This window comes from Carassius auratus, chromosome 2, assembly GCF_003368295.1.
Source record: "Carassius auratus strain Wakin chromosome 2, ASM336829v1, whole genome shotgun sequence".
NCBI lineage: Eukaryota > Metazoa > Chordata > Actinopteri > Cypriniformes > Cyprinidae > Carassius > Carassius auratus.
The window spans coordinates 14,489,718-14,513,266 of NC_039244.1; the positions used below are offsets into that span (position 1 = coordinate 14,489,718).

At 36.2% G+C, this 23,549-nt stretch overlaps 1 protein-coding gene across 3 annotated transcripts in view; it reads right to left on the minus strand.

The window, feature by feature from the left end:
• Positions 1 to 23,549, minus strand: part of LOC113117030 (thymocyte selection-associated high mobility group box protein TOX-like) — a 56,619-nt gene that overhangs the window by 14,756 nt on the left and 18,314 nt on the right. The window contains exons 2-5 of one of the 3 annotated variants that reach the window (XM_026285404.1): positions 16,638 to 16,703; positions 14,010 to 14,117; positions 3,959 to 4,204; positions 253 to 300 (exon numbers count right to left, since the gene is read on the minus strand). In XM_026285404.1, coding sequence (XP_026141189.1) covers positions 253 to 300; positions 3,959 to 4,204; positions 14,010 to 14,117; positions 16,638 to 16,703 — 468 coding nt within the window. Of the gene's footprint in view, positions 1 to 252; positions 301 to 3,958; positions 4,208 to 14,009; positions 14,118 to 16,637; positions 16,704 to 23,549 lie in introns of all 3 variants that reach the window. The other 2 variants (XM_026285396.1, XM_026285413.1) reach the window with 2 other exon arrangements.

Consider the following 23,549-nt stretch of genomic DNA (forward strand, 5'->3'; position numbering starts at 1 on the left):
CATAATTCATAGCCGCTCTAAATGGATGTTCTCCAAGCACTGAGAACATTAAGGTGAAAAGAACAAATGCCTTTGTGAATCTCAATATCTTTCAGTGTGCATGTCACTCTGTGTATGTGTGTTTTGTTTTTTTTTAGCAACCCATGTGTATGTTACTCGTTAATAATCTTTTTGATGCAAGTTTAAGAGGGGGAACTACGAAGGTGCATTTTCCCAAAAGAGCAACAAAGGAATTGAAAATATTGTTTTTACCATTATTTCTCTTACGGCTGTCATCACTTCGCCTTCATGCGCCCATTTCTGATAAAAGATAAGTCATTTGTGCTTGTATAGTCAAACAAAGGTCAAGATTTACAAAAGCTAAATTATCAGGGTTTATCACACACCAAAACAACGCTCAATATTTAGGTTTGGCCCCGAACATGGGGTTTATGGAAAACAATAGGTGAGAGATGAAGGGGAGACGTTTCAGTTTGACTCTAGCATCAGATTAGCAGCACATCTCGCATTCATCTTCAACCACAGTTAGTCACACCTCACCGGCACTTCATATGTTTCATAATCACATTATGAGGTTTCTTGCGCTTAACCAAAATTTAAGGTCTGGGTTTCATTTCTCCAGAAGTAGCAGCGAATTGTAGATCCTTGTGTTCAATATTAACATTTTATACAGATAAGAGAGGGATAAAGTAACAAGTTAAAGTAATAAGACAAAAAAGTTAGGAAACCAAATAAAACATTCTGTTGTGTAATATATCGATTTATCTAAAATATTACATCTAAAAATATATATACACATACATCACACAACATTTTGTAACTATATATACAATGTATTATATGTAATATGTGTTAATTTTATGTGTGTGTGTGTGTGTATACACACACACATATATATATATATATATATATATATATATATATACATATATATATATATATATACATATATATACATATATATATATACATATACATATATATATACATATACATATATACATATATATATATATATATATATATATATATATATATATATATATATATATATAATATTTTAAATATTATAACAATTCAATACTATATTGTAATATTTAATTTATTCTTTTCTTAACCATATTCTTCTTTTTTTATTCAGTTGTTAAAAATGTATCTACATTTTCTTATTGTGCTATACAACTCTCTAGCAGCTACATGGCAAGCAGAATGCATCAGGAGGAGTGCCTTGATGCTAAATTATATTTAATTAACTTAATCCAATGGGGAATTTGGCATTGTTTCGCTGTGCGTTAAATCACATTAGCTCTCATTAGTTGGGTGCTATCTCAATCATTCTACATGCCACTCCAACCTCTTATAATATCTGTTGAGGTGTTTTATTTGTGTCAATTAAATCATTGTTAGGGCACTGAAACGACTTTGGTGTAGTGTAATTCCTTCATGCAAAATGCATTAGTGACATCTCAAAGGAGAGCATGAGCATCTTACAATGAAGTTTCCTCCACACAGAAAGAAACTGTGTTTTTGGTCATTTTTCATACTAGATTATATTGAAGCACATTTCCACCTCAGGGTAAAAATTATAAATAAGTTAACTGTAACTTTTTTTCTCTCTCTCACAAATTGCAACTTTGTTTTTCGTTATTTTATCTTTATAACTTACAACATGTTTTATCTCAAAATGTGACTTCATATCTCTTAAATGAATCTATATATTTCATAAACACTGCTTTACAGGCACGTGCACAGGTAGGGCTCAACCTGTGCAGAGCACATGCCCTTTTTGCCTTACACTCCGAAGTGCCCTTTTTTGGTGTTTTTTTTTTTTTTTTTTTTTTTTTAATGCTATTGGTCACCCTTTACGTCTGTATGTCTGTTTTACAAATGATAACTCCGCCCCCCTCTATATTCATTGAATCAACTGAAGTTCCACAGCAACCGCACAGTAGACAACAGCTGAGCTGAATGGTTTTGCGAAGGGTAAATATATATCTTGTTGTTTCAAATAAGTACTACTAAACACTATGTCTATAAAGGCTCATATTTTATTTATTGGATGTCTGTCTGACTGACTGAGACATGTGGGACGTCGCCTGAGAGAGAGAGAGGGCTAGCATTTGCCATCTAGTCATAGACAATACATAACCAACACTTAACTAGCCTGTGCATACAGTAGCATTTCATCTTTTATAAAATGCGATTTTGGCCAAATGCATTTTACCACAGGAAAAACTGAGTGCTCCGTCTATATAGCTACAAAAACTATTTTGTAACCTGTAGTTAGATGAAAATGTAATGTGATGCCGGCAGCGAAAGAACGTCGCCGTTTTAATGACAAAAAATAAATAAATAACATTTGCATGCATTCGCTGGTCAAAAACTATATATTGATAAGTAATACAACAACATATAATTAGTTTTTAACCATCGGAAAATCATAACAGGTGCGCACCCGCGCTGTTTCGTACTGGAACTTACACAAAGCGATGAGTGATCCTTATCACCTAGATAAATATATTTCTAAAAAATTTCTTCTTTGATTTATGATTGCTGATACACTTAATTTATTAACATTTAGGCCAATCATGTTATGGTATACTCTCAGGTCGTTCTCACATGTATAAAATGTAGTAAAACATGGTTTTACTACAGTAATGTAGTAGTAACTAAAAAAAATTACAGAAGATCACTGTGAAATCTTTATATTTTATCATGCAGATGTAGTTCATGATTCATTCCAAGGCTTCGTTTATTTGATCCAAAATACAGCAAAAACAGTAATATAATGTAATATTTTTACAATTTTAAATAACTGTTTTCTATTTGAATATATTTTAAAATGTAATTTATTTTTGTGAAAAAAAATTTCAGCATCATCACTCCAGTTCAGTACTCTTCAGTGTCACGTGATCCTTCAGAAATGCTTTTCACTGCAACTGTACTTTTCACACTATTTTTATTTATTTTTTTCATTGCTGGCTTATTTTAGGGAAAGTGTAGTGAATAAGAGACCTTCAAGAGACCAACATCCCTGGTCCACCACAGTATCAAATTTTTGCCAGGAAGGCGGATACATGTTGGAAATGTTATAGTAACGGTATGGCTATAGTTTTTATAATCTGGAATTGAGTTGGACATAATTACTTAAATTATATTTCAAAAAAGTTTGTCAAAAATACTTGACTCATTGCTCACCTTCCCCTGTTCTCAATGTCATTCATAATAATGTTAACCAAATAATACAAATTAGGCTATGAAACCAAACAGAATAGCTAAAAAAGAGAATATATATAATTGATATAAAAAAAAGGGAGGGGGTGCCCTTTTTCAGTTTCAGCACATGCCCCTCAAAAGGTCTGTGCACGGCCCTGCTGCTTTATATCTCATAGTGTCACTTTATAACTCATAATGAAACTATATGTCTCAGGGTGATTTTAACTCACACAATTGCAACTTTATTTCTATTAATTGTGACTTTATATTTCACAATGCGACTACTACTTATTTTAAACTTTATTCCATAATTACCGTATTTTCCGGACTATAAATCACACTTTTTTCCGTAATTTTCCTGGTCCTGCGACTCATAGTTAGGTGACACTTATTTATCAAAATTAAATTGACATGAACCAAGAGAAATGAACTAAGACAAATGAACCAAGAGAAAACATTACCGTCTCCAGCCGCGAGAGGGCGCTCAATGCTGCTCAGTGCTCCTGTAGCCTACACTGAGAACATAGAGCGCCCTCTAGCGGCTGTAGACGGTAATGTTTTCTCTTGGTGCTTGGTTCTAAATAAATGCGACTTATAGTCCAGTGCGACTTATATATGTTTTTCCTCATCATGGCGTATTTTTGGACTGATGCGACTTATACTCAGGTGCGACTTATAGTCGGAAAAATATGGTAGTTGGATTATCAGCCCCAGATCTAAGTCAGAGAGCGCCAGTACTCACCACCGAGAGGGAGTTGGTGAGCAGGCCGCCATCTTGACCCAACATGTTGGGGACCGACATGCCCTGCAGGTCCATTCCTTGCAGGTGAAAGTGGTGCAATCCATTCTGGGAGACAGGAGGGCACAGGTGATGGTACGTTCCGGACTCAGACTCGGGCAAGTGTGCCAGCATGTGTTCGGGGAGGCTGGGGGGTGTGATGGGTGGGATGTTATAGTCTTCGTCCCCAAGACTGTGCACTGGGTAGGACTGCTGGGACAAACAGAGACACATCAGACAGAGGTTACGTGACCCTTCAGAACACTGACTGGCTCATTACATAAGATAGCTGCATAACAAAACCAACTTTATCAAAAGATGATTCATTTGTGACTGACTAGTCATTAGTGATGATGAAAACGATGCATTTTTCTCATCTATTATCTTTTATTCAGAGGTAAATACACTAGAAGCGAATACAAATGCTATAACATTGAAAATCTCAAATCTCAAGAGCATTCTTGTCAAGAGTGTCTCCAAAGGCAGCATGAAAAGGCTTTCCAAACAGTTAGTTTGAAATACTGCACAATGGGGGGGGCGAACCGTAGGCTAGAACAAGGACAGACTGTCCATTTGATACTTATAAATAAGAGAGTGAAATGGGTTAAGGCACGAACAGAAAAATCTTGTCGAAAACCAACATTCTTTGATGCTCTATATTCTGCCACTGAAGCGATCCAGCAACGGCAATGATTCATGCTGTATCAATAACAGAAAAAAGACTAATCACAACTATATACGCGGCAGATGAAATGCTGAATAAAGTACATCAAAGTGCGCCGCACATTACAGTGATTCATTCCTGCTATTTGAGCCTTTGAGGAAGTAAAATTATATGCAAATGGTCAATCAGTCTCATTAGACTATAACAAAAGGCTGCTTTTATGAGGCTGAACAGTCACTTGCGCTTGGCTGTGAAGTTTGCTTTGGCTGCCTCTTCCAGCCCCTGTCAGTTTAGACTGTGATGAAAAAGATGTAAAGCAGATAAGGAGATGAAAGGCTGTACGAATCCAAGCAAAACCATAAATTATTCTGTAAACACTCTCTCTTGGAGTAAAATACTGTAGAAAACATGTATACAGTTATCCGAAGGCAGAGAGTTTATTATCTGTACCCGAGAACGGTAAACGCTTCACGAAACGCTAACCACAAATATGCCTCTGATTCGACTCGAAACGACTCGAACGATCCCTCTCTTTTTTTTTTACCTTCAAAGGGGCTCCTCTTTTCTGCTGCTTTATTATCTCTAATACATGGCTTTTATTTGCAGCAAACTAAATGAACCTGTCAGACAGCCAACTACAGGCAATTAGGTATGAAATTGGTTCCAAATTCAAGCTCAACTCAAATAACAGTCCAACTGTTACTTTTAAGGATTGCAATAATCGTTTTAATGAGCTTCCTACTTCTGCCTCTAAAAGCCAATGTATCAGGCTCATTTGCATATTTGATTGTGTTGGGCCTCACAGATGTCTGCGTTTGTTTGCAGGAAATATGCTGGCATAATTCATACAGTAAGGCCCTTAGAGGAATGATTTAACTGCCAAATTAAATCAAATAAATAAATAAAGCAAGACGACTGTTTGCAGTGGCTTACATTGCTGTTGATACATGCGAGTAATGTACTTATTCGTGTAATTATTGTCAAAAGAAGAGGAAATTATTAAATTTGGGTTGAAAATTAGAGAAATAAATAAGAGCAGGAACGGATGGCTGCTTTGAGGTGCAATTTTGTTTATTTGTTCTAACGATTATATACGTGATGTTCCTTTGTCTCGTCTTTCTTTTTTTGTGACACTGAGATACGTAAACAGGCAGCCAAGAAAGAGAACACAGGAAATAAATAACCCTGTAATGTGGTGTGTGGCTCTGAGAGAAAAAAAAAGTGAAATGCACAAAAATTAAGAGCATTGCAAACATTTCCTACATCTGTGTGCTTGTAAATCTTGTTGAAAAAGATGACTTTAGATAAGGCTTTAGATGGATGCAAACCTATCAAAACATGGTTTCATCTCACGCAGATCCACTTATTTAACTAAAAACTGCTAAATTGTTCCAGCTAATCTGAATAAATTCATTGTCTAAAGGGATAGGTACTATGAGTCAGTTTATTTTTCCAATTCCAGCCTCTAAAATGACACGCACACATACATACACACACACACACACACACACACACACACACACACATATATATATATATATATATATATATATATATATATATATATATATGGTAACACTTTAGAATAAGGTTCCATTAGTTAATGTTAGTTAATGTATTAATTAACATGAACAAACAATGAATAATACATTTATTACTGTATTTATTCATCTTCGTTAATGTTAGTTAATGAAAATACAGTTATTCATTGTTAGTTCATGGTAATTCACAGTGCATTAACTAATGTTAACAAACACAACTTTAGATTTAAATAATGCATTAGTAAATGTTGAAATTAACATGAACTAAGACTTATAAATGCTGTAGAAGGATGGTTCTTGCTTAGTTCATGTTAACGAAAGTAGTTAACTAACATTAACTAATGGAACCTTATTCTAAAGTGTTACCATATATATATATATATATATATATATATATATATATATATATATATATATATATATATATTATTTTTTATTTTTTTTAAGAAATGTTTAATAAATTTCATCTGGAGTCATGTCGTTGGTAATTGAAATATTTTTGCATTATGTTATGTAATTGAATAAAACCTCCAGGGTCAGAAAGTTCTCGACTGAATTACATAATATGAATTGAAGTAAATTCATTTTTTTTCTATATTGAGTCAGGGCTGTGGGAAATTACCCACACGATATCTGTACATTCAGTTCAGTGTTTACTATTCACGATCCAGTTACATTCAGATCGCTATGTATAATTTTAACATAATTGAGTTGTGCGGTTTTCCACTGAAAGCTTAGCTTTTCATTTAACAATAAACGAAACATCGAAGAAAAACTACAATTTCTGTGTAAATCAGGACTTTGGATGACACATAGTTTCCCAACAACCTTCATTCTCATTGCATGCAAACCGTTTCTAGACATTTGGAAGCCCTCGGCAAAAATCATGGAGGCCCCCCACCCCCAATAAAAAGCACTTAAAACAAATATGATTCCTAGCCTTTTTATTTATAAAACATTTCATTTTGGACACATTACTACTTCAATGTTCTTGAAAGAAGTCTCTTATGCTCATCAACCCTGCATTGATTTGTTTTTCTATTTTGCTACACTTTAAAATAAAACTATTTTTGTCAAGCAAAGCTGAATTTTCATCAGGCATTACGCAAGCCTTCAGTGTCATATGATCCTTCAGAAATTATTTGAATACATTGATTTATTATCAATGTTAGAAACAGTTGTGCTGCTGAATATTTATTTTATAACCTATGATATGTTTTTCAGGATTTTTTGATGACAAAAAGTTGGATTTTTATTAATTTTTTGTATTTTGCTGCCTGTGCTGACTGGTGGAATAGCGTTTAGAGGATGTTACGGTTATGGAGGGCCCGCCTCAAAACCGAGGCCCTAGGCGACTGCCTGCTATGCCTATAGGTAGAGCCGGACCTGCATGCAAAGAAGGGGAAGGGGTGGAAAAAAAGACAAGTTTTGAGATCAACAACTCGTAAAGTCCTTGCCCATTTCATGTGACATCATTTCGACTGGACAACAAATCTCTCAGAGAGGTGATTGCCTGTCAAATAGCACAAGGGTAATGGGACTGGTGGGAGATGAATGGCAAATGAGCAGGAGAGTCATTTAAATCTACTATCAATTACTGATGATGGTCATGATGGCTGTATGGAATCATTGTCTATGGGCGACTTCACAGTCAGCAGTCAATCAAAGCTTCACAGCGGAGGGGGACAGAGGAATAAACTGGGGGACTATGTATCTGATGTGGTGTACACTGACAATAAGGAAAAAATGAGAGAGCGAGAGAGTGTGGAAAGATATGAGAAGAGCTCTTGTGTTTTTAACATAGTGTAGTGAGTGAGTGGCAGAAATGCTTCACCAGCAGAAATTCACATTAAATTACTGCAGCATTGTTTATAAGCCTTCCAACTTGACAGGCGTGAATCAGCTCGTCATTATGAAAGAAGTGCACACGAACTGAGATACGAGCTGGATGAGAAAACATGCATTTTGAGATAAGAGATACGCCCCATCATTATGCCACAGAATGCATTAAAACAAATTTGAGAGATGCTTTCTGATAGAAATACAATTTAGACGGATGAGTGAGACTAGCTGTCACACGAGGAAGCTGTATCTCGGGAACTATAAGGTTTTAAATCAAATGGGTTTTTATCTCTAGCTGTGGTTTTGTGTGTTGGTTTCAAACACGTAGTTCGAAACCTCTCCAATATCTAATAATCACTTTTGAATAACTTTAGTAATAAAATACTTTTATAAACATGATAAAGAAAAGAAAACATTTCTACTGTACATAGAGAAAAATACATGTATTATTTTTATTTTTAAATATCTTAATAATAATAATATGTTTTGTTTATTATTACTATGATAAATAATACATTTGTGGTGAATTTTATATTCTAAAAATGCATTCTGGCAAGTCACATGAAAGTTTAATTTAAAACAATTATAGTTAAGTTAAAAAAATGTACAATTATAACTGCTGATTTGCTGCATTGTTTTGTGTTTCATAATTGTTTTATTGTTCAGATTTGACTGAAAGCCTATAATTGACAGTAAAATGGCATTTTTCATTGTGACAATGTTCAGTATTGGGGAAAAAATGTCGGTGAGCGTTAAACAAGCTGTGTCTTTTTTCTTAGACATGAGCAGTGCAACTTTTTTCTAGGCAAGGTATTTGCCTTGGCAAAAAATTGACTTTCATAAATAAACCTACTCTATTTTACATGATCACTCCAGGATTTGCTGTGGATCATTACCCAGAGCTCCATGCGGCACGAGGAGAGCTCCAACATGTTGTCATGCCCTTCCCCCAATTAAATTGCTACAGAACAGCAAAAGGAAGCGTAGACTACAGTAACCTGCACCTGCAGATGAAGTGACTTTTTCATAACGTAATTTTGAATAATGAAGATGTCAGGTTAAATGCTACAGTGGTTAAACTTAATAAGGTGCCCTTTTTTTCAAATGGCTTTTCATTTGCCATCTAGGCTGGGATTGTGTGAGAGAGGCAACGAAAGCAATTCAGCCTGTAATGAATCCCTCTGGGACCCAGGGGCAGTGTTCATTTGAATGCAACATTATTTGGCTGGACCCCCAAAACAACCTCGGACCCGCTGAGCTGCCGATTACTGCTGAGAGCTTCTGGATAAATGCAGAAGGCCTTGTCTGTCTTGTGCTTGCATCAAGGTCAAGCATGACTTTGATCTGGAGGAGGTTTTAACTTCGTCTAATGGAGGGGACGGACACGAGGGCATGTGAAGCCTCATCTGACCTGAACCGCGGCTTCACCTCCGCACTGTCTTATAAACCGAACGGGATCAAAGCATACTGGCACGGTCCATGAATGACCACTCCCATGTCTTTGAGCAGCTTGAGGCTCATGCATGCATGAATATGCAATTCACGAATAACTGAATAATATATATTTATTATGAGAAAAACGATGTTTAATATAGTATTCAAGATCGGATTCTTTTAAAGTATTCTATAAATACGTTTTATATGAACATATGAACATTTTTCTATATCTGAATTAACATTAAAAAACACATGTAAGAACGGGCCTCTTCAGTCCCAGCAGAGAGCACAAGGGTAGTTTATGCATGTTTAAAATGCACAGCTTTCTCCTGGTCCCACAAGAGCTCTGCAACATCTGGGGGGTGGGGGGAGGGGGGTGGTGGATAGATAAACCCCCACAGAAATCGGACAACCCCCCTCATCAGAGACTATATACAGTACACGTCAAACCATCACGGCAGGCAAATATATTCTGCGCAAGAAGCAAATAGATAACATATTGCATCTGTGCTGCTCTTATAGTTCAGAATATTATTAATATCAAAAACTCTTCCTGAATGCTGCTTTGCATCTTCTATAACGCAGATCAGACCAGTCTAATCAGGTTTAGACAAAAACCAACGGTTGTTAGGCAAACATTGCTTGCTCTGTGAGTCAAAGTGGGCACTTTCACAAGTAGTGGCTTTGAGCATGGTCCAGAAATGTGAGAAGTGTGTATATTTATAGTGTTCGGCTGTAGTCGGCTTTATCTAGCATCGCTAGCTCACACTACTTCATCTTGCTGCTGCATTAAAATAAATAAACATTGATACAGAGCGCTTGTGGGCTGACATGCACTCAGCACTCCAGCCATTTTGGGTTAATAAATGTGGCTTTTATTAAATGGCCAAGAAACACATGGTTTGGGTTGGAAGAAGGGGGAATAAGAGGAGATACTAAGATCGGAGAGAAGCTGTGTGCTGACAGACCGTGCTGAGGTGCAGTCTGCCTGATGAATGCTCGGTGTATTTTAACATCTCATTGATTCAGTCGTTTTTTGCAGGCTGTTATTATTGTTATGTCTTTCAGAGAGCAACGGATCTCCACGTCCAGAGATGTTCAGATGGATAACAGTATCACATTTTGTCACTTCAGGCAAAGCTACGAGGCTTTCAAAAGTGTTGTGAGTCAGTGGGAATGTTTTGATGGAAATAAAGTCAGGCAGATTTCAACCAAGAGATTAACAGCAGTTTTTAAATGTCATTTTAACACACGTTTCCTTCATAAAAAGTCCCTCTCGTGTAAATTTCCCTTACATTCAAATATCTGTTTCTGTCAATTCTGTCTACCAAACCGAGAGTAAAGATTTAAACACAATCAAACCATTGTCAAGCTTTCGGACAAGATTTAACTATACACTCAAAGCAGAATTTAAAGGTGCTGTAGGGAACTTTTGTAAAAAAAATTTTTTTTACATATTTGTTAAACCTGTCATTATGTCCTGACAGTAGAATATGAGACAGATAATCTGTGAAAAAATCAAGCTCCTCTTGCTCCTCCCAGTGGTCCTATTGCCATTTGCAGTTACAGACCGCTCCCAGTAAGAAATCAACCAATCAGAGCTGCAGTCCGTAACTTTGTTTGTGTTCAAAATGTAGAAAAATGTAGATAATAAGTGAGTACACCATGAATCCATTTTCCAAACCGTGTTTTTGGCTTGTCCTGAATCACTAGTGTACACCTATAATAAGTGTTTATATTCGGACTATTTTAGATTGCTTCGGGGGTACCGCGGCGGAGAAACCCAGTACCTTTGTGATTCTTCATAGACATAAACAGAGAGAAGTAGTTCCGGCTACGATGTTCTTCCGCAAGACGAAAGCAGTTCTGTTTATTAGAGCGTCAAAAGTTACCTATCGCAGCTTTAAGAGAAAAATTTTACTGTGTTCTTAGACCAAGTTTTTTTTTCTTCCTTTTTTGATTTTAAAAGATTATTAATATTTTCATAATTATTACTATGATTTCCTTTTAGTTTTATGCCTACATAAATACTACATGCTGGCAAAGGGACTACCAATGTTGAATTTTGATTAATGTACAACGTAGCTTTCTGAAATAAATAATATATATACATACATTTATTCACAATTTTTTTGTTTTATATTTCTGAATGTAAACTTAAAAATGTTTGCTGTTTCATTAATGATATAGAAATAAATATGTAAATATATATATATATATATATATATATATATATATATATATATATATATATATATATATATATATATATATATATATATATATATATTACTGTTTCTGTTTTGATGAAAAGCCAACTTACTCCATGCTTTGTGACATCATTCCCCACTATGGCACAAGAAACTATACTGTTTTTTTCTGGGCACATCAAACTTTTTATTATTATTATTATTATTATTATTATTATTTATTCTTTGTAACTGAGACTTTAAGGCACTGTATGTGTCAGTACAAAAACTGGCTCATTAATGATAGCAAGTTCCTCATAGCCTAATATTTATATTTAGTTTTTCAGATCTATTAAGGGCCAGTCTGGTGTTTCACCTCATTGGAAGCACAAGAAAAAAGTTAAGCAGTTTTTTTGTCTATCCATCCTATTTCGAGATTCACAATTGCAGTCCATGTTTTGCCTTTAGTGCTGGAGCTGCGGAGGCTTTTCAGCTTCAGTTTGAGCTTCCTGAGTGTGAAGTTTAAAATAGGCACAGGGGTACACTTCTCTCTAATTTGGTTAATGTGTGTTTAAAGGAGAAAGCTTTGTGGCTACGTACCACACACTGAGGTCAAGGTGAATTCAACTGTTGTTGCCAATAAAAGTAATTACCTGTTCCCAACAGAGGGAAAGAGAGAAGTATGTTTTGAGTAAGAGAGAGAGAGAGAGAGAGAGAGAGAGAGAGATGCAAGGAAGCAAGAAAACAGCAGAAAATAGAGACCGCAGTTCATAAGCAAGAGAAAGTAATATTTTCAAAGAGAGTTTTAAGATTAAAATGGAAACATAAAAGTAGTGCTAGACTCAAAGTAGCTCTAAGATTACAGCAATCCTTTCATGCATGCGTACAATGGGCATTCAGTATCACAGACTTTGATATATTTTTCACTTTTTACTAGCTGGTTAGCTATTTTTTCTCTCTCTTAATGTACATAATTTAATGTATATTTATAGTGCCATTTGCTGTACTACCTATGAACACTGTTGGGAACGTTACTTTAAAAAAGTAATTAGTTATAGTTACTCACTACTTGTTCCAAAAAGTAACTGAGTTAGTAACTGAATTACTCTATAATAAAAGTAACTCGTTACCAGGGAAAGTAACTATTTGCGTTACTGTAAAAAAAAAAAAAAAAACTTTTTTAAAATGAGTAGAACAGACAGGTGTTCGTACATAACTTTCAATATTTATTGCACGTCAACAGACAGCAAGAGTTTTATCCTGCACTTCCAAGTATTATCTTTGTAAGAAAAGTGTTTTTGGCCACTAGCTTTGTAGATGCGTGTGTCACACATTACATGTACACATTACATGCACGTTCTTGCTTTTGACCACAATGAATTTGAATTAGTGCTTATATCTCTACCTTGAAAATGCCAACTTTTCATCGGATTGCTCCCGACTCGCCATCTCTGCTGCTGCTGCTGCGAATCTCGCGTGCGTGTGTGTGTGTGTTTGACGCCGCTGGCGTAAAAACACTGGCTCTGATTGGCTACCATGAAACACATGACTCTGCCTTACCCAATCATAATCGCTTATTTCGTTTTTACCCTACCTCCTCACTCGCTGTGTGAGCCAGGGGTGCGTTCAGATTACATCGTTTATTAAATCAATGTAACGCACCACATTTAACGTCCAGTAATGTTAACGGCATTATAACGACGAGAAAAGTAACTAGTTAGATTACTCCATTACTGAAAAAAATAATGTCGTTACCTAACGCCGTTCTTTTAAATGGCGTTACTCCAAACACTGCCTATGAATGAATAAAAACCCTAAGTAGCCAGCACCGCTGCATAAGAGTTTAGTGGGTCACTATAAAACATTCTCCAAATTAGCATTAGCGATCGAGATTACTGACAACATTTAATTTGTAAAACAGATGGGTATATTCTAGCTAGCTAGTGTGTTTCATATTCACGTTGTGCAAGAAATGCTGATATGCTAGTATGCTATGTTATACTATAGCATCATCACATACTGTTTCAAATCCAGGAAGTGAAAGTAAATTGTTGTCATCTATCTCTCTATTAATCTTTTAATATAATTTATCTTAATTAAATCTTTTAGAATGTCAAATATCTTTCTTTTGTGTTCAAAACAAAGAGGAAATGGGCAGGAACATTTGCAGTGGTGTCTGATTTTAATTAGTTTCATTTATTTTTACAAAGTGTTAATACAAAAAAAAAAGTGTAAATGTAAATATGGATGAGACACACACAGCACGTGACACACAAATGATGTAAGCTGCTGTTATTTTGCCCTGATGGACGTCTGCTTGTTGTTGGTGTGGGGTTATTTACCCATGTCAGACGGGGGCCGTCCGTGTGTGTAGGGGTGTCTCTTTTCCAGTGGCCGCTGGCCTGTTTGTTGCTGTGGTGCGTCTGGCTGGGACTGGCAGGCACGCGGAACTACAGTGGGACGCAAGGACAAGGGGTCAACCGACACAGCAGGGTAACAAGAAACAATAGTACATGCATTCAACTTTCATCACTCTTCAATCCATTTTTTTTTTTTTTGCCTCTATGCTGCTTTATATTCTCAATGCATCTTTCATCTCACCCAACATTAAAGCTGCAGCAAACATGCAGCGTGAGCACATTAAACAAAGTGAGCGGGAATGTACAATGCAGACAATGCACATTGTAAATCAATTTCAGGCTATGTAATGGGTGGCACAATAGGACCATATGCAGCTTTTCCTGTTTAAAGAGGTATAAACTACATGAACGAAACAAGTGACCTGTAATTCACTGCACTTTCCTTTACATTCTCCTGAATGCATTTGCCACAGTGTGCTGAATAATACATGAGTCAAATATCATTTATTTATTTTTCCTCTTGCTATTGAAAGCCGTAACACCACTGTGCTTACTCTCTATAGCCTTCAGGTCAGACTGTCATTCTCACTAATTCTCTACATCACAAAGCACTGTGAATGCTTATTGAAGAGCTTTTAGGACTCACAATAAGATTATGTATATATACTGTGTTTATTTCAATGTATTTCAAGCACAAAACTCAGAGGGAAACATGTGACCTCAACATGACATCATAGTTAGTCATGCGCATTTAAAACTCTGACTAGACAGTGAATGGCAAGTAACAGCCTTGCAGCCAACCATAAATATATATAATATATAGATCAGTATATAATTAATTGCCCACTGATGTATTAAATTAGATTAGACTCAATAGTTAACTTTTTATATTATTATATTATATTATATTATATTATATTATATTATATTATATTATATTATATTATATTATATTATATTATATTATATTATATTATATTTGTAAATCAGTAATATTCAGACTGGCTAGTTGCAATGTTAAATTATATTATTATAATAAAAAATATATATTTATTGTTGTTGTTTCTTATTATATTATATTATATTATATTATATTATATTATATTATATTATATTATATTATATTATATTATATTATATTATATTATATTATATTATATTAAACATGCTTTTGACTAATTGTCCTCTTTAGTCAATTGACTGACCATTGTGACCCATGTTTGACCAGGACTTTCTCAAACAAACTTAAAAGATTTTTCTGTCAGTGCACAGAAAACTACAACTTTGTCAAACCACAAGTGAATGTGTTCATGATTAAGTTTGAATATAACGTTTTTCGACATGCGTGAGAAAGGTGTGAATTGCACCTTCACACGTTTCAGCAGAACGGAGACCTGTTAAACGTTTCTTATGTCAAAGCAAAAGACAGGGGATGTTTTGAGCAGGCTGCCAAACCATATGGACAGTTTTTTACTTAAAGAGTGTTTCATTATTAAATTTACTTCTGAAAATGGAATAATTATTCTTTTTTTTTAATACTTGTAATCAGAAAAACACCAGTGAGATGGGGAGGTAGGGAGCTATTGCACATGACACTCTACATGTCTTACATTAAAGGCCAAACTCTGTGATCAACTAACAGATTGAATTCAGTGCTTCCATTGTGCTTACTGCGTCAAGGCACTTTACAGAAAAGTTGGAGTAATATTCCAGCATCCCACTGTGTATCGTTTTTAAAGTTTGAAATGTCAAAATGTAGCTTGCTTAAATTTCATGGAATGCAAGCACATAGTTCAGATCAATGTGTCTATAAAAACAGGCCAACCCCAAACAGCTCGTGACAAAAGCAGGAAGGAAATGTTTTAATAGAGCAGCAACATCAAATATAGCCTGCTGCAGGCTGATAAAACTAGTCGGGAGAAATACTGTGGGAAAAAAATCCTAGTTCCAGTTTTGCACTTGCACACATGATCAGTCTGTCTAGGGTGCACCGGGCCGCCTGTCACATTCATTTCCAAAAAGCAGAATGTGGCATGTGTCCTGAGGGGTGCTAATTAACCTGTAGCCGTAATTCATTAGCCAAACATGTAAAAGGTCTCCTAAGACAACCTGCTCTCCTCACGCAGGCATGTTCCCCCTTGACCTCAGTTGCATGCTTTAGTTTAAAAATTTAATCAAGCTTTGCTTTTTATAGCGAGATGTCCTGAACTATCTAGCTTGAGTCACTGATGAAAACAGCCTTTTATCTTGGTTGTTCGAACAAGCACAAGTATCCTGAAATAAACTTCCCTCGGTGAGTAACGGCCGTAACTAGAGGAGCATTGCTCAGAAACGCTGCAGCCTGTCTTTTATAGACCCGTGGCCTTGTTTGCAGTCCATACTTGTGTGTAGTTTTTAATGAAAGTGTAAATGGAGGAAATTAAACCCTGCGACAATATGCATTAAAGCTTCATTTCATTAAGCTTAGACAAAGCTTTAAATGTTTTGTTTACATGTTATAATAGCCCCTGATTATGGTGGCGACTGATAGCGGCTCTAATTTGCGATGCGCCGGCTTAAATTTGTTTAATTACGATTTAAAACAAAAGGAGTGAGCAGTAATTAACCCACCTGGTTCCCTGGCACAAAGTCCTGGCTGGGCTCTGGCATACTCATGAACATGTTTTCACTGTCGTACTGCAAACAGACAGAGAGAGGAGAAAAAACAATAAATAAACAGTCAGAAACGTTCACTTGACACATAATACGGGCCACAGAATGAGAAAGAGGCACAGAACATGCGGTTGGTCATTTCTGTGCAGTTGCAAATGAGTCTTTGAAGTCCCTGCCGTATCAGATGGAGATGTCAGTGATTTGATGTGATTAGTACAGTGCTAATTAAAGTTGCTGGTTGAGGTGTCTCACCACAGATAAAAAAAAAATTTACAAAAAAAAAACTATTAAATCGTCATTTTAACTTATTTTACGGACCATTCAATCAGTATGATATATACTAATTGTGCTCACAGTGTTGGCTGACAATTAAAGATATAGTTCAGTCATGAAGCTCGAGATGGAGCAGGCTGACAGGTTGTTAATGTAACTGATGATATTCAGAGAGTTAAAGGACTTGGCGCAAGCTGATTGGTTCATGCCGCATATGCAGTTAATGAGCTTACTGCCTTGCACATATATGGCTGTCTAGCATTCACTAGAGATTCCTGCAGCGTGCTTTCCCACAGTGTTTACCAATTTTACGTTTTTATTTTATATATTATTTAATTTTTTTGTAAGTTATTTTATTAATTTATGTTAGGCAATAGTATGGTGTATTTTTATTCATTTTGTTAATAAACGTTCTATGTTTAATATAAGTGAGTTTGATGTTGTACTGTTTTGTTGAATTGCCACCAATTTGAAAGCGAAAGTAAAATGCGCATGAGCATTTATAAGCTAGTGTATTTAAAAGAGAAAACTCCAATGACACCCCCACCACATTGATTCACCGGTGAATAAAAGTTAATCAATGTCACAACCCTACTTTGTACACGATTTATTGGTGCATATTATTCCAAACAGAAAAGGTTTGTTAGTGTTTTTATTAGTTTTTTTTAAATATCACATTAGTACCTATTTAGTAAAATAAATTAAAAAATCACTTAATATGTGATATAAATAATAATATATAATTAATTAAATTTATAGATTTTAAATATTAAATATACAATTTTACAAAATAAGTTTTTGTATATTATTTAAAATGTAATAAAATGCTCCACTTCTGAAACTTGTCTTTTTTTCTTCCAATAATTTTAATCTATTGTGGCATGCAACCTATTAATTCCATATGGATGAAATCATAAATTGAATATCCCTTTTCACTCAAAAATACGTCAGATTACAGCAGTAAAATGGGTTGCACTTGGTGTTTCAAGTTGATTTTAAAGTTGTTTTAATAAGAAATGTTTCTGAGAACCAGAACTGTTAATCCATCTACTCTACCTACATGAAAAAAAGCAATCAATCAGATCAGAACCAGTCTGACTTTAACAATAAACAAGCAGCTTGTGCATTCACGTGCTGAAGATGCTCAAAACAGCTTCAGCTGAGTCAGTGCAGGTTAGCTGTGTGTTGATAAAGAATGAGCCTGTAACCCAGCTGTGCAGCACACCTGGGAAATTATAGCAGCCCACACTGGCTGCCTGCTACCGTCCACTCAGCAACACACACACACACACACACAGATTCTGCTGACATGCCTACCTGAAAAAAATACCTGCCAATTTGCATCTGCTCCACTTCCTTAAAAACCCAAGAAAATGACTGATTAATATCAAAAGCAGAAATCAGTAAGTTGGCTGTGAGGGAATGTCTTAGCAATTTGTCTCTGACAGGGTTGTCATTGACAGAGATCTAAGACACTTATTTGAGTGTTAAGAAAGAATGAGAGAGGGTGTCACGAAGGAGAGTAAACCGAGTGAGAGAGGAAACTCATGGCTGAATGTTTGTATTTCTGTTCATCCGAGCAGCACATCTCATTTCATTATGCCTGCTCCAGATAATTCTATGGAAATGAAATGGTAATAATCCTAATGAAAGCCTATCACATTGCGACCTTTTAAGTGTGTGAGTTGATGGGCCGATCTGACTGGTTTTTGCACACGGATGACAGTTAATTTCATGCTAGCTTATTGATTGTGATTAATGTGATCAGGCCAATCTAAGATGTGGCTATTCTTAAACTATGAAAAGTGCTGTTTTCTGGAACACCACTACAACCTAGTCACAAGCCTCGATTCATAACAAGAAGAAAATGATTCAAAATGTTTAAAAAAGTATATACATTTTCAGCTATGCTGCAGTTATTGGTTTTAGACCGAGTAAGTCCTGCCTTCTAAATTAAAGAGCCAAATGCCAACTGAGATCCCATTTAGACTGCATGTGAATATTGGCAGGACTGATCTGAAATATATGCTTTTTAAGGATAAAAAACTACATTTAAGGGACAGTTCATGTCAGATCTTATAAGCCGTTCTTGAGATTTCAGTATGTCCCTATTCTCAGTACTCTAACTAGCATAAATATTGTGGGTAAAATACAGGTCTATGTATTTTTTGGTATTGTACGAATTAATTATTTTTACAATGTATTATGGAATTGCATTCTTCTAAGATTTGGGCCAAAAAGGATGTAAACTTTTATTTTAAGATTAATTTTCATGTCAGTAGGAAGCTCGCAAGGACTTTAAAACAGAACCAGCATCTCACAGGGATAGAACAGAATTAGAACAAGAGTATGTTTCCAAAGAAATACATTTTGACAGTAAATACAGCTCTGCCTGGTTCTTTTCTGGGTTGTGTTGATTAATAAAACTTCATTCCTCATTTCAACACCACTGTCTCCCACTCACATGGCAGGCAGTTATTTATAACAGAAGGTTCGAGACACAGCCGTTCACACCTTATCCATTTTTATAAAGATTCTCTCTAGTTTCTCACTGCCATGACCTTTCACATGTCTCTCTCTCAGTGTCCGTCCGCTGTTCTATCTACTTAACTCTTACCCTCTATCAGACACTATTTGCATATGAATGTGCCAGTGGAAAGTGTGAGGTGGCCTTAGCTGAAAAACTGAAACCTCAGAGCTAAATCCATCAAACTGACACCAAATCCACCTAACAACAGTTGGCCAACACCCTCCTTCACCTACAAACCCAATGCACCTTCGGAGCAAACCCCGGCAAATGTGCAAACTCCATTTTGCGAGCTGCACAGGTCGATCATGACTGAGGTTTTCCTTGAGTCGTGTGAACTACTGTTTCTCAATCTTGTGCGTGCTGGGAGCCATTTTGTGTCACTGTAGCTTTTCGTTCAGAGCTTGAGGTGCCATTACATGACCAATAAAACCACAGCCAGTCTAGATTGCTTTTCTTAAATCTGACAGCCTGACTGCATATGCTACCTACACAAATTATTACATTATTAGCAAAAAAAACACCACAAGAGTCCATCATCAAACTTCAGGCCCACAGGCATCAGCTACATCCTAAAAAAAACAACGTTTTAGTGTGAAAAGCAAGAAAGTATCTGTGCAAGCAGGTCAACAAACGACTACGATGTGTGTTCGGCAGCTGCCGCGCTGATGCAAATGAGCTATCAGATAACAAAAACAAAACAGGGCCTAATGGCTGCGGGACTGTAAATCGATCCCTTCCACACTCCGCCCCGAGCGTCTGGCAGCTTCATAGGAAGCTTAGGTAAAAGAAATTGATCCCAACTGACATGACCACATGCTAACAAATTCCTCATTATGATTAATAGGAAGTGTTCCTCAGGGGGAGGAGAGTAATGACATGCTAGTGTTCTCCCAGAATAATATTAGAAAGTCTGTGGCAACACTTATTAGCTCTGTAATTAAACTGTTCATCCTTAAATGACTCCCCTGGTTCAGAACGACAAGGCCTGCGGGCCAAAAAGTGTGTGCGGGGACTGAACTGAGGCCAGGGATGTGTTCATTCACTAATGTGCCCGTATTTATCTTACAAGGAGTTTTCTGTTCATTTATTCTAATTAATGTCACTGGAGGGTCTCAGCATTGATGCTCGATCACAATGAGGTGTTTAAAGTGCCCCTATTATGGATTTAACACAGCTCTAAGTGGATGAAAGCATCCTGCAAAGTTTAAAATCTGAAAGTGCAAAGTTATTGTCTCACAAAAGAATGGAGTTGACTCTGTATCACTGAAACAATCCCAAGCCATTTCATGCTCTCCTAACCGTTCTCGTAACTTTCAACTTGACACAGCAGTTCATTTCACATTCAAAATGCACTAAAACTACCAAAACACTTCATTACGGTAATGTCTCAGATTAAGGCATTCTTACATAATACTAGCAAAGTAGCACAACAACCTTAAAAACACTATCAACAGGCAGCATTATACACATTCAATGCTTTGTACGGAAACAGACAAATGAGATTCTATGCATTCATATGAATTACTGTAACTACCAATTTGTCAAAATGTAACATAATTATGAATTGCCATGAGAGTGTGTTAATTAGGCTGTATCAGGATTATGAATCTTATTTAGAACTGGATTAATTATAAAAAATAAAATAAAATAAAGTGCATTGGCTTAGACTTGTTGAGTGTTTAAGTGCTGGTGGAAAATGGTGGAAAATGTACATCTTCAGCTGCTTCGTAAACTACTATCAACAACAGACATGACCGATATCTTAATAACATTGATGGATGGATGGATGGATGGATGGATGGATAGAAGGAAGTGAACATTTCACTTTCACAGCCCTTAAAATATCTGACTTCCTAGTGAGTACTATGATTACTGAAAGAGGGAGTTGACTGAAACTGCACCGTTATTGAATCTACAAAATATTATGCTAAATTATGCTTTAGCTGAGCTGAATTGAATAATAATAGAGCTAAATAATACAATGATGAATGTCAGAGTGGCTCAATTTAATTATATTTAATGAATGTCAAACTGGCTCGAATGAATCACAAACTCATAATGACTCATCAAAAACTAAACCAAGAACTATTACTACTGCTTATGCGAGACTTAAATCATTTATCAAGAGACTTAAATCAGTTATGCACCGATTGTTTATATGACAATACGTAGGTAAAAACACACTTTCAGAATAGAGTTTTGTATAAATGAAATGACAATGTAAATAGGATCAATTATCTGGTGCTTCCTCAATGGTATTACGAAACCGGAATCATTAAGCGAAACTGGAACCAGAATCGTTAAATCCTGAGATTCCCATCTGTAATCAAGAGAGTAAAAGCATTCAGCACCTGCTTGTATCAGTACATTGCTCTCTGAGCTCTCCAGAGGTCAGTAGGATTTCTGCAGAGCCCCCCTGCCTGGTCTCATCATCCCACTGTGTGAACAGATAAAATGGAAACGTTCTGGCTAAACCTATAGTGTGTAACCTCCCTAGCCCCCCCGACTCCTCCTGACAAACTCCTTTTCTTGCATACACTATTATATAAGAGTACCAGCTATTGAGGAGGAAGGTAGCAGGGCACCCTGCCACCTCAACCAGCTCTGAACAACTCTCTATTAAAATATACGAGGAACTTCTGTTCCTCTAATCTTAAGTGTTTCCCACTTAGCTGGGCCGGGACGGACTTCTGAAAGGTTCTCGAATGAAAACAAGCTGTGAAGCTGGGATGATGTTAAACCCTTATGTTTTATGTTAGGACCAGTCTGTGCCCTTGAGCGAAGTGCTTGGCCACTCCAGCTAATTATATTGTACCGCATTCACAAAAAAACTCCTCAAACATCCATATCTGACAGGGTGCCACTGTTTTTCCAAAACTAGAATTATGGGCTGAATTATATAAACATGATACGCTATTTATTTATGCACAGCTACAATTTGCAAAACAGACACAAGCGAAGGCCTTTCAGGACACAGCAAAATATTGCATTTGTGGCAAAACTTCATTTGGTCTGTTTCTCGTACTCTTCGTGATACATTAAAAGCTAAGAAACGCTGCAGTTCTTGAGCAAAACACATCTTCGGTGAGGATTTGTAGATGAGCGTATTATGCAAAAGAAGGTGCAAAATGTATGCATGTGTGCAATTATGAAACAACTTCATTTCGAAAGTGCTAATGATGATAAAGGTCTTCCTGAAAAGTCATTCTGACTGAAATGTGTCTACAATTTCCCGCTATTATAATCTGATTTTAAGCTGTTGGATTCCAACTTAAGTATCATAAGATTCACATTCGAGACAATTTTATGTAACTCAAACCTAATCTTTCTTACCATAAATGAACCCAATAAATCAAACGGTGAAAGAAACGCTCCCTCCCCCTCAACGAGAGCCATAATTTTATGCAAATGTTATACAATAATCTGTATTCTATATCTGAGCATGGTAATGAGATTGGTTGCTCTACATTATTCATATTGTACAGATCCAATATAAACAGATATCATAAGAAGGGGGGAAGGGAGCCGAAAGAAAAAATACATGATGCAGCAGACATATTGGTGACAGAACAGATTACAAACAAAGGACATTTCGAGGCCTTTTTGGTGAAGCCACACAGATTATCATGCATTTCCTGTGAAACCGGAGGCTGATAGCGCTCTCTTGTTTCACTGCTATTTACTCTGCTGTAGCAGGACCCAATCAAAATGGCCACCATTCAGGAAGAAAGGTAATGAGATATGAGTGCAATGGAAAGCTTTGCGCCGAACATAATCATGCAACTTGCATGCAATCAATGAGCCCCACATCATCTCTCAGGATTGCCTGTTGTATAGACGCAGCTAACGTTTCACCATAGACACTGCATAGTTTTCAGCGCCATGCATCACGTTTGACTTCTACGACTTTGTAAATGGCAAAAATATAAAGTGATCCAAGAAACAAATAAGAAAAGAGGGGCCAATTGAATAGATTTGTTGAACAGTGGGGCCATTATTTTGATGTTTATAGGTCTTGGCAGATCTTGTAGATTTCTTTTATATTGGATGCTGTATATTGACCCCTT